Raw genomic sequence first — 12,551 nt, forward strand, 5'->3', positions numbered from 1 at the left:
AATCTCGTGAACACTTGAAATTGATGGTTTTCCATTAAGGAGCATTTTTAGCTGTGTAGTGGTTTTGACCTCATTGCTGTGTGAACTCGAACGAACTAAGTTGGTGTAATAGAATTGACATGTTGATTTTGAGCGGTGCTTCTACAATGTGATTCTTAAACCCAAGATTCCTTTTGCCTACTATCATACATTGGTACAGAAAATATTTACTTATAACAAACACGTGGAACCTCCCCACTTGGTACATGGTGCTGTGTGAAGATAGTAAATCTAAACGTGGAACGAGGGCCTCGTGTGGTGGCATAGTTCTTTTTTACAGGCTTCAGTGCTTAAGTAGACTAAAATGAGCGTTGACCAAAAAATTAACCGACTACGGTACTGCCTAATGTGAAATTAGAGCGCAGCTCTACACATGTTTTCATTTAATGATGTATTGGCTAAACTGTCTCTGGAGATAGTGAGAAGCAGCACATGGGTACAATTCACAGCAGCAACTGCAGGCAGACCTCCCAGATGACGTGTGCTACTCTGCCGCCATCTCGTAGCCATCGTTGCTGCACTGTGCTTTTCTTGTCGCGCTTTTGCCATATTCTCCTCCTCCACTTTCTGCCTTGTGGTTCCACTACAGCTTCCTCCTTACATCTTTCATCCCCTGCTACTCTCCGCCTTTGCTCTTTTATCCTTCATGGTGCTCGTTCGCTCGCTTACGGCAACGCTCATTGCAGGAACGAGCGCCTATGAGCTGCACTCTAAAAAGAAAGCTGCCAATGAGAAGACCTGTTTTGCTTATGAAACATTAAATCGTGACAAAAATCTTGTACATACCTACAATGTCAACTGTTTTGAATCTCCAAGGCACACAGATCTCTTAATGGAAGTGGGTGGGACACTGAATGACTTCTTTGATTTTATTCAATTTTTTATATTTCGCCTATGCATTTCCTGGGCAGCTGTGTCTGTGCTGTGAGAGGTGTCAATGAACACAGCTGTTGCGCATAACAAAACAATAAATTGTGACAACATACCTGCAATTACAATGTTAGCTCGTAGGTATTTCTAAAGTGCTGGGAGCTCTTCGTAATTTTGATAACTTCCCTGATTTATATTTACTATATTTGGAGCATTGATTCTTGGCCCATTTGGTATGTGCCACTGACTGGCACAAGGGGTGCAATATTCTTTAATGTAGTTATATTTGAATGTGTTGTACTCCCGTGCATGCACCTCTCATCATTAGTTTTTGCTAAATGAACATCATACATCCCCATACTCCTTGTAACATCGCTGAATGTCATCTTGTGCATTGCATTTAGTTGTAAAGCACTTATTTCACTTCAAATAGATTCGAACACTATTGGACCTGCATAACTTTTTCGTATCTACTGTTGACTTCGAGAAAAGCATGCAAACCTTCTTTCGCCCTATTTTTTCATGCAGCTCTAGTGCACCATCAAATTTCTGTGGAATATGTTTATGCTATTTTCTAGTAAATATTCCTCGGTTATGCAAATAAACATGAACCTGTTTAATCCATTATTGTTCTTTCCCCCTGTACATTTGTTGCATTTGATAGTTTGTTACACTTAAAGGATAAGGTTGAACGCTACCAACCGTGGAGAACTGGTGTCTGAACTAAGCCATCACTTCTATTATAAAAATAATTGGAACTGATGCATCTAGCTTGCGACTTCAACTCGTAAATATAGTGTTATCACATTTCTGTAAACTACGCCTATTGAAGCATCTAAAAATAAAATTTATAGTACACCACTCTGAAGTATAATGTTAATTTGCAAGGACTTCTGCAAAACCTTCGAAAGCAACGCATATGCCTGCCAACTGTGCTTATTCTTCATAAAAGTTGTATATTTGGACTCATTCTATTTTTTACAACTGTTACATCAAGTGTTAGGATAAATTTTGCTTGCAAGAACCTTTTCAAGGCTTTATGAGATCGGGTTATGCAAGATTGCAGAAATTGCATACTAATAGGAAACTGATGAGGATGATTTTTATTGGCATCCTTATTTAAACAGGGTGGCAGCAGATAGTCTCATAGCCTGCTTAAGCTAATCAGATTTTACATCTATGGCATCCAGCATTTTTTCTCTCTCCTTGATTTTTATTTCTTCAATTAAAACTTCTCTGTTGTGTTCAGTTGCCTATGCTTGTAATGACTCCAGTTGTATCAACCTCGACCCTGCTTTTTCTTTTTCTGCCAATACTCTAAACATCTCTTGCTTAACGCTTCCATCTGCTTTGAATCCCAGCGCTTCTATTAGGTGGGCATCATAGTATTGCTGGATGAGTAGCCTAGCAGTCAATCATGATGTGCCGAGTCATTTCCAAGCCTTTGCTGCAACAAGCAGATGCCTCATACTGTAACAAATATTTGCTTTCGGTATGTTTGCCCTTGGTCACCTGACTCGTGCCTCAAATAGGAAGGCACTGCCCTTTGTGACATTTACCCTCCTGGTTTCCTTGTCTTCATATTGTTAAATCTCTGTGGTCCCTTTTCGTTTATCACCGTTTGCATTGAATTTACTGTCTCTTGTTCCTTTGTTCCTCTCACTTTCTCTTTGATTACTCTTGGTTGTCTATTTACTTTCGTTTACCTGGTATATTTCGTTGCCAACTTTCTTGACTTATTCCTCCAGCTTGTGTTCATGCTTTCGAGATAATGATGTTTGGACACTTGAGCCACCAGTTTCTTTTCACTGATGTTCCCGAGTCTTTCTGCAAAACTAATTTCCCTCTGCGCTTCTCCGACTTCAAAAGAAGCCAAACCCATGTCACCCTGCAATGCTTCATTTGTGGATTTACCTTGGACCCCAAAAGCCAATATGCTATTTAATACGCTACAAGGGTCCATAAAACCAGACTACTTGGTTTGGGCAAATTTATGCAGTAAAGTTATCTAAGCTGGCAAAATCTACAGCACAAAGGCTGCTGGAAAAGTCATGATCAAAACAGGCTAGGGAGCTTCAGAATTTGCACATTTGGGTACTCAAAGGGACTTTCCCGCAGCCAAGGTGCCAGGCCCTGCTTGCATTATTGTAAGCCTTTTGCATTCTTTTGTAAACCCAACAATTTGTGTCCATAATCTTTGGGTGCACAAAATCTAAAACCCCCGAATGTGTGGCTAGGCAGTCTCTGCTGTTGCAAGTTTATTGCTGTTGCTTGCATGCTGCATCTAAATGATATTGTTAATAAGGTGCTTTTTTATTCCTCAAAAGGGTGGGTGGGTGTGGGTGGGTGGGTGTGTGGTTTGTGCAAATATTTTTTTAAAGTGTGTGCTATTGCTCCCCTCCCCCCACTTTTCTATTCGCAGGGGTTTTTACTAACTTTAATTTGACACGTTGGCAGATATGAATAACAATTTCATGGAAGCACTTCACATTCGTCCACTTAAGATTTTCTAGTAGGTGCAATTTACTGTCTTGCAATATGTTTTCATTGTAGAGTTGCAAATTTGTAAACTTGGTGCTTTAATTTTTTAATCCGTAAGCATTGTAGGGCTACGTTGCTCGAAAATCTCTGTCCATCTATCTGTCAGCATTACGCAATGCATGGGGTTCTATGGAAGTATATATGAGAATGCCTTATGACTGTATATGACTACTGGAATTTATGATTATAACTATGTGTGTATATATATGTAACTATATATGAGCAACTGAATGCTTACGCAATGTCTGGCAACTTCCACTAGGGAGTTTCCGCAGTAAGTTTTTCTTTTTAGACTACTGATTTCTGTCAGCTTTTTAAAAATTGTAGTTGATAGTATTATGTTCTCTTAAATGTAACAAATTTCATTAAAATTGATTTAGCAGTTGTCTAATTGTGAGAGAATTCTGACATTTTGTATGTATTGGAATAGGAAAATTGAAGTAGTCCCCGTACTAAAGGGCCTCCACTTAGGTTGATACCTATATTTGCAGTCAAGTGCTGGAAATGTTCCACTTAAGGGGAGGTAATGATGGCTGTGTTGCATCTGAACTATGATTCTGAAAGCTCTTGGCTATCCCTTCTTCGCTCTTTGAAATGTGTTTGAAATGCAAGTAAAAAGGGAAGACAAAAGGATTGACAGTCGGCGGAAATGTCTCCTTGCACACCTCAGTAGTGTCTACAAAGCAAAAGATACTAGCACGGTCGTGACTTAAAAGCAATAAAGCTTAACTGCAAGTGTGCCATTGCTCTCAATGGTGCATCAGTGCACTCCTTTCGCACATGCTCGTAGTTCACCACATTGTGCAAGTCTCATAGCTGTGTGAAAAGTAATGGTGACCTTATTCTTTCACTGCTCGCCCATCCTACTAATCCTCGAGGAGAATAATGGGTGTTTTCCTTTTTTTGTCCGACTAAACAGATTCTTTACGAAATAAAAAAAGTTCACTGTAGCAAACATGGCATTCATGCAGAAGAGTTCCTAAGTGAGAAGGACATGCATTGCTACAAATAACATTGAGCTCAGAAGACTTAGCAGAATTGTGTTAACTTCTTTTTCTTAGAGCCTTGTGGGCAGCTTGGGAACCAACTTGGAGACTGTCACATTTTAAGCCAACCTTATTTTTTAGGAACCTCAAAAATTGCACCTAGAGAAATTCATCAAATTTGAAGCTTCTATCCAGGCGGCATCACACACGCATAATGTGCGCGCTCTTAACGGAGGGGATGACTTGGTTTTGTTTGTCTGTGCTGCAGAGGCTAGGCGGCAGTGGTGGAGTGGTGGCCAAGGCCCTGCCGCAGCAGTGGCGGGAGGAGGAGGAGGGTGTGGGGGAGCGGGACATCAACCAGCTCTCGGACGACGCCTTTGAGAGCGTGCTGCGCGAGCTGGTGGAGTGCAAGCCGCAGGCGCGCTCGAGCTCGCTGGTGCGCAGCCTGCGCCGCGAGGTGCGCGACCAGGAGGAGCTGTTTGATGGCTCCCTGCACGCACTGCCCCTGCTCTCCTCGTCTGCCTCCGGAGGGCACCACCAGCCACGACACCACCACAGGCCGGGCGGCTCCATCTCGCTTCAGGTGTGTGTGTTGTGTGTGTGTGTGCGTGTGTACACTGTGGCTCCCCCTTCCTGCCATCCATTGCCGAGTTTCCTAAAAATAATTGCTAGAGGTAAATATGGCGCTACTTCCTTGACCTCATTCCGGATAAGTTCCAATAAGTAACAATTTTGCAGGTACGTTTCACTTAATCTAGTGGACTTTTCCACTCGGTGAAACTTGTGCAAAACAAGATTAATTCATATACAGTAACAGCGGCAACAAGCTGAACCAAACAAAGGAGAAGCTGGCACTCGGGGACATTTGCTCCATATGTTCCTTTTAGTAAGTGGAACACTTTTGCAATTCTTCATTTATTAGTGGAACCTATGGCCAATGAGATTAAGAGCGTAGTGTCTACAGGAGTTACGTGTATGATGTTTTGGCACGCATTGGAATGGGTACACCTGCAGTGGTGGCTTGGTGGCTATGGCAGCCATGCTGCTGAGCATAGGCTTGTTGGTTCTACCCTCATCTGCTTGAGATTTAGTTGTATGTTAAACAACTCCAGGTTATCCAAACTAAACTGGATTTCTCTACTACAGCATGTCGGACCCAGTGTTGCTTTGGGACGTTAAACCATGACTCGAGGGGTAGTTACATGCATAGAGCTTCCTACAATAACTGGAGGGAACGCTGTTGCTACAATCGTTCAGGCACCGTGAGAATGATGTGTGATACATGGATTTGTATAATCTTCATGCATGGGGCATCGGACGTTCTTGTGGCTTCGTTTATTATGCTTTATCTGTACCTAAATTTCAAACCAGTTTATACTTTTTCTTTAATGTAGTAGGTAATAATACTCTGCGGGCACACACAACTGCTGCTAATTGCAGTGGTTCCGCTTGTCCATGTGTTCGTGGCGTAATAGTTTCAATATAGGGCTTCTGTGCTAGAGGTCCTGTGTTTTAATTCTGCAGTCGGACAATTTTAAGTGTTCATTTAATGATTTATGTTGCAGTCCTTTTTTTTTAAGATGATCACTTTTCCAAAGACATGAAGTCATTTAAAGCCAGAAGGACGAAGTTTACACAAATCCATGTACTACCAGTCATTACCTGGCTGAACTGCCCTGCTTGCAGCTCCCGTAGACACTAGTGCCACCTCTAGTAACTTTATGAAACTATATCGCTACATGCATTTGCCTAAACTTTGTCCTTGTACAATGATGGTTTAACTGCACCATCTTGCTACAACCGCGAGTGCCGTGTGCATCAGCTGTGCCAAAGCGCTATTTTCGCCTGCTTGCGCGGTGGTGGAAATTTCTCAGTAGGGGTGTGCGGTTGCTCAAATGTACGAATAGTTAATGTTTCAATAAATAAATTGGCGAATATTTCATTTTTCGATTACTCGGTGAGACACATGGCCGAGGTCAGTGCAACCTTTCCACAACGCTTGGGCTGTGTCGGCACAGGGTTCTTCCGGCTCGACGACACTGATTGAAACAATTCTTATACATGACGCTGACAGAGGGGTTGGCAACGATAGCAGAGTGTATGGAACGCACAATAGCGTGTGCGAAGGTCAAACCAATTTACCACTTGAAGGCACGTACAGTAGTATCTGTAGTCTGCCAACCGCAATAAATCTCCAAATTGCGCAGATTTTCGAATTGCCTAAAAGAATAAAGCTGGGAAAAAGAAGAACAAAACTGCACAACACAAGCATGTTACGTTTGTTTTTCATGTAGCAGACTACCTGAAGGCACTACTTGAAGCAATTGCCAATGTGGGATTGCTTGGCATAGTAGTTTGCTGCATCAAGGGTAGTGTTCTCTAAAACTCTCTAATCACGTGCAGCGTCTTGATCACCACTGATACACTGAACAAAGCTCCAGACGACATGCAGGGACCCTATATAACCATCGCTAAACCAGCTGATCGCACGAGAGGTGGCTTTGTCTATCGGCACAATGTGGCTGACTTCATATTCAATGTTAGTGTACAAAATCTGCACATCTGCTTCTGTGTTCAAGTAGTTGTTGAAGCCTAGCCTGTCACTCTCTTCACCGTCTTCACAACCTAGTGGAAGCACGCACGTGGTCGAGATTTCTTGCAGTCAGGGATCATATGCACACAGAAAACCAGCAGTTAAAAAAATGTGAGAAAACATAAAAACCAGAAATGGAAAAGCAAGACTGCAACATTTATAGATGACGATGATGCGTTGATGATGGAGCTGAAGGTGGAGAACTTGTTGCTTGTACAGTATAGAGATGACAGATGCCTACGTCACATTTCATATACAGTAAACCATCGTTAACTCGAACCCTGATATTTTGAAAAATAGGCTAAGTTGAAATTATTTTCTGGCTCGGTGTTCTCTTTCGCTGCTCACTGAATATCTCGAGATCCTGACTGCAAAAATGTCGAGAAACATCGCTACACAAAGGTTTCCATACTTTGGGCCGCCGCAATATCGGCAAAAAGGGACAGGACTGTTTGTCACAAGTTTCACTTGATTCTACACCACTCATATCGTCCGCCGTTCAAGGCCAGCTGTGATCTCATTGATAATAGACGGCTTTAGTTAGTACCACTTATGTTTTGCTCCACTCAGATTTCATGCGCTGAGATTTTGCACTTGACAAGCGTGTTTTACCCAGACGCAAGTGACACGCTATCAGCTCGGTTGCGAAACGACTGAGAAGCCAAGTAGAGGTGCTCTGACTCCGCTCGGTCGGCTTCGTAATCACAGCAACAGAAGTGATCGTGCCACTGCCAGCATGAGCATTGTGCAAAAGCACACTGGCGTTCCTTCTAAGTGGTTGTGAGAAAATATGCTGGTCTGAGTGGAGTGGACTGGTCTATATGCGGCCAGAGAAGTATATTTTTGTGAATTTGCTAATCTTGAAACTCCACTTATCTGTCTTTCCCGGTTTTTACAACTCTTTTACAACTTCTTGCAATGGTTTTACAGCGTGTTTGCAGGGTTTTACCTTACTTGTATGCATTCTTTCTAACCTCTAGAGTTCAAGCTTTGAGGGTAAAAAAGGGAAAATAACATCCACCCAATCGTAGCAGTTGCTACAAAGGAAACCCGTCCGGGTTTCTCGAAAGAAAAGCCTCGCAGTTGAGGAGGAATTCCTTCTGGTCTGCGAATCGAACTCTGGACCAGTGGATTTCTGGCGTAGCCATCTCTACCATCTGAGCTAACCAGGCAGCTAGCAAATGGCAGGGTGAAGTCAAGCTTATCAGCAATTCGAAGCAAAAAAGGGACAGCAGGGTGGCTAGGAAGACAGTGTGGATTACAGATTGACTGGTAAATAAATGATATTTCACTTCATATAAGGAAGGAGATGCAGCAGAATTGAATGGATGCAATGTGTAGAACAGATAACGAGTTAGGCACGAGGCTGAGGGATAGAGCGACAGCTGTGTAGATTAGCCACCAAACGTTGGCATTTCTGTCACACACGCAATTGTTTGCTTTACATCGCCATGTAGCTCCACACTTCGTACAATTCCAAACGACGCTGGACAGCCAGCTCCCTGTAAAGTGCTTTGCATCAAATTGATTCCCGAAGTGGGTGCATGCTGCATAAATTTTCGTGGCTTTATCGGGCCTTTCCTTGACTTGACCATGTTCCTCTGACCTAATAGTTGTGCTCCATGCTGTTCCTTTAAACAACTTCTGATGTGCTTGGCCTTCCTCTGTGTGTGCAGGACTTGGCCAGCAGCTCTCCCATGCCGTCATCCAGCATGGTGCGACCGCGCGGGGGCGGAGTCCCCAATCCGGCAGGTCGCGGCATGAGGCAGGTGACCGCATCTCGCCTTGCGGACGGCCGCACGGCGCGCCTCGACCACCACATCGAAGCGGCCACGGCAACAGCTACAGCAGCCAGCAGCAACACTGGAAGCGGAAGCAGCAGCGGCAGCGAGGCATCGCGCGCTGACGAAGAGAAGCCCAGCGCTGCAGTGGCCGCCCTCGGCAGGGTTGACGAGCCTTCCTGCGCCATCAAGTTCCCGCTCCTGGTCAGGCCTGGCAAGACCCCGCAGCCCGACCAGGAGCTGGTGACCATCAAGAACGGCAGCAGCATGGCCACAAACGACGACACTGTTGAGTTGCCAGCACCGCTGGACCATGGGCCCCGCCGGGTCACCACTGCAGTCATAGACCACAACCACACCACATTCATTGCTGCAAAGGTGTGTGTGCGATCTTCGGAGTTGGCGTGTTTCCTCTGCAGAAAAGTTGGGGTGCCGTTGAACGTGTAAGGGTGGCATGATGTTTGTGCATTTCTTATATTTCAGGGGACAGTGGAAAGTTCAGTTAAACCTCGATTTAACAAAGTTGGCGAGTCTCTAGAATCATTTCATTAAATTGAGAACCTTGTTGAATCAAAAACGCGGAAATGCTCATTTAAAACCCATTATATTTGTTTGGGAGTGAAACAGAAATGTCTTGTGCATTCTTCTTTTTTTTTTTTTTCTTTCTACACATGCGCTTAGCATAGACGAACAGCCCTCTCAGCAGATTCAGCATGCTCCGGTTACGTGTAGAGTTGCGCAAGTGTCAAAATGTTGTTCCGCATACAGTCGCCGACCGTTTATTCGGACTTCACGGGGACTGCAGAAATGTCCGAATAAACAGGTGTCCGAAAAAGCGGATTATTAAGAAAAAAAAAATGAAGTCCTTTATTTCCACGCACTTATTTGGGCTCTGCAGTAGGCTTCAAGAAATCGTGAGTGCACCGTTGCACGCTGTTCCGTTTACGCGCAATCAGATAAGCCTGAATCTCGGAGAGGGTCGTACGGTCACTATAGGCGGCTGAAAGCACAGTCACTGCTTGTGCACGCTCCGCCTGCGACGGCAGCGTAGCACATAGTGCGTCATCTTCCGACTCGGAGTCATCGTCCGGCGGTGCAGCAGAAACCTGACGAATGATCTCGCCGTCGTCGAGTTCTGCGCATGTCAGTACAGCAGTGTCAGCACCTGTGAAACTGTCAAATGAGACGGTGTCCGGAATCTCAATGCAACCACTGCGCAGGTTTCGGCAGAACATTTTCCGCGTCAGTAGGGAGCACATCGGAAGGCGACAAATCTTAGGCCTCCCGGCACCCGCTTGCCGGCATTCCCCAGCGTAGTCTGCGCGGGCACTGTCGGCACCATTAGACACCTGACGCGATGTTTCCGTACGCCGAGTTAGATCACCGAAACCTCGACACAGCACACAAAGCAAACACCACCGTGCCAACACCTGTCGCACAAACAAACAACGCGGCCTGCTCGCAGCGTCGCTCACGAAAGAAGCAAATCAGCTGCTGGATTGCCTTGACATGGCTTACTAAGCTGAAACCGGAACTGCTGTACGGCCAAAACGATGATGATGAGCGGGGATTTCCAGTAGCGCCACTTCGTGGGACAGCAAGGAGGCTCCGTTCAAAACAAAAATGGCGTTCAGCAAGTCGAACTATGCGCCGGTCAGAGTCGGTGCATGATGCCCTCGATCGAGTTGGCTCAAGGAGTGTCCGAAAAATCAGACGAGAGGTTGCAAGGTGTCCGAACTTTCGGCAGTTGTTATACATTATGGTCTATGGGGAGAATGGCGGTGCCGCGAAGCTGACCGAATAATCGGGCATGTCCGAATTTTTGGAGTCCGGAAAATCGGTCGGTGACTGTGTAGGCAAATGCGAAACTGTCGCACGCGGAAGCTACACTGATTCAATAGCTGTTACCCAATGCAAGCTCGAATGCTGCCGAAATACTTGGCCCAGTAACAACTGCAGAAGCTTTGATATAGCTTTCCCTCAGCTGCCACAGAAAGTTGTCTGTGAGTATGGCACCGTGCCGAAATTTAAGTGGTGCTGTAATGCTTGCTATGACCGTTGCTTAGAAAATAACTGCAAGAACGTGGCTTTTTTTTTTTTTTCACGTATTGCGCCACATGCAAGCTTGTAAAGCAGACGCCCCCTTATATGGCTGTCCTTCAGCGTGAAACATCAGATCCACTCACTGTTGTTAAAGTGCTGCATTTCCAATAGTATACAATGCAACCGCAAATACGTGGGTTGTGAAGGGTGAGAGCACCTTTGACTGTTCGAAGAAAACAAAATTTTCATTATAACCACAAGTAAACATGTGGAACGCACTCTGCTTGAAAATGGCATTCTTTAGCGTACACATACCGTATTTACACGATTGTAAGTCTACCCCTGTTTTTAAATTTGGAAGTCTGAAGTTGGGGGGTCGACTTACAATCGAAACCGAAACATGGCCCCGCCAAAAAAAGCGATACCAACGGAAGCTACAACGTAGTTAGAATTTTGTTTGCTCTATGGCCCTACCCGTATCTTTTCACTATCCCGCGTGTTTGTTCGCTTTTCGGAAGGGTTTTTCAACATTTTTGAGAGTTTTACAGTGCATGCAACACTCATGGGGGGGGGGGTGTCAATAGTTGATGGAAGGGCCGCTGTTCCCATTTGCGGCGGCACCCTCAGAACGGCGGCGCTTGCGGGGAGTATCGGTAGTTCATGGAAGAGCAGACACCGCTCGCTGGTTTCTATTTCTCTGTTTGAAGGCATTGGTATTGGCATGGTATTGGTTTGACGCGTTCCACTTGACTGCCGGCTACGTGCTACTTCTATGCTTCCCCAGTCGTCATGAGTGCTCCAGGCCCACTAATCGTTCGGCACTCGTTCACAGCAGCGTTCAAGGGGGCTGCCATCCTTTACGCCGAAGAAACAAATCACTGCACAGCGGGCCGCAATTTCGATGTTTCTAAACGGGTGGTGCGAGAGTGGCGACTGCAGCGAAGCGAAATTTTCACCTGTGACGACAAGTGAGAAATTTCCCACATGCCAAAGTCTGGACGCTTTCCGGAGCTGTAGGTTAAGCTTGCGGCGTAGGTCGCTGAAATCCGTGATCGGTCCCTGCCAGTGAAGTGCGACGTGGTCATGAAACAAGCCCGGACCTTCGCCTTAATTTTAAAGTTCTGCTCCGCTATGAGTACAACGAGTGGCTGGCGGCAGAAGACTGTGAAATTACGCCAACCGGACCTGTCAAAAGAGCCTCCCTGACGGCTGCGTGTAGTTGGGTGCATTTGGCGTGGGCTGCTGTTCTGCAAGATGTCCTGGTGCGGTCGTTTGCCAAATTTGAAATTTCGCTGGACCACGACGCGCTGTGGGACCGCAGCAACGATGACGATGGCAGCACTAGTGAAGACGAGTAGCCCAGTGACCATGTCAGCTACTAATAAATTTTCGTTATCGAATGCGCCCTCGGGTATGCTCTCTTACTTTTTTTTTTTCGGTCACGCGATATGGGGGGGTCGAGTTACAATCGTGTAAATACGGTATGCGCACAGGCGTTGTGCTAATGCCCGATGCGGAACGCCCATTGCCAGTGAGATCTGTACAACTCCCAGGGTCCTGCTCAAGTGCACATTGTAGTAGCGGATTGCTCATTGCTCTATACTAAAATGTTACAACGGGAAGGTGATATGCTGTGCTGAAGTGGCGGATGGTCCTGTGTAGTGGGCAGCCAAGATGTTTGCATGGTAAGGCTGTATG

The 12,551-nt window shown here is 45.4% G+C and overlaps 1 protein-coding gene across 2 annotated transcripts in view; it reads left to right on the top strand.

The window, feature by feature from the left end:
• LOC126548406 (uncharacterized) overlaps nt 1-12,551 on the top strand; it is a 51,329-nt gene that overhangs the window by 6,646 nt on the left and 32,132 nt on the right. For both annotated transcript variants that reach the window (XM_050196548.2, XM_050196562.2), the window contains exons 2-3: nt 4,705-5,019; nt 8,706-9,188. In XM_050196548.2, the coding sequence (XP_050052505.1) occupies nt 4,705-5,019; nt 8,706-9,188 (798 nt within the window). The remainder of the gene's footprint in view (nt 1-4,704; nt 5,020-8,705; nt 9,189-12,551) is intronic.

The sequence above is a fragment of the Dermacentor andersoni genome, chromosome 3, assembly GCF_023375885.2.
Source record: "Dermacentor andersoni chromosome 3, qqDerAnde1_hic_scaffold, whole genome shotgun sequence".
NCBI classification, from domain to species: domain Eukaryota; kingdom Metazoa; phylum Arthropoda; class Arachnida; order Ixodida; family Ixodidae; genus Dermacentor; species Dermacentor andersoni.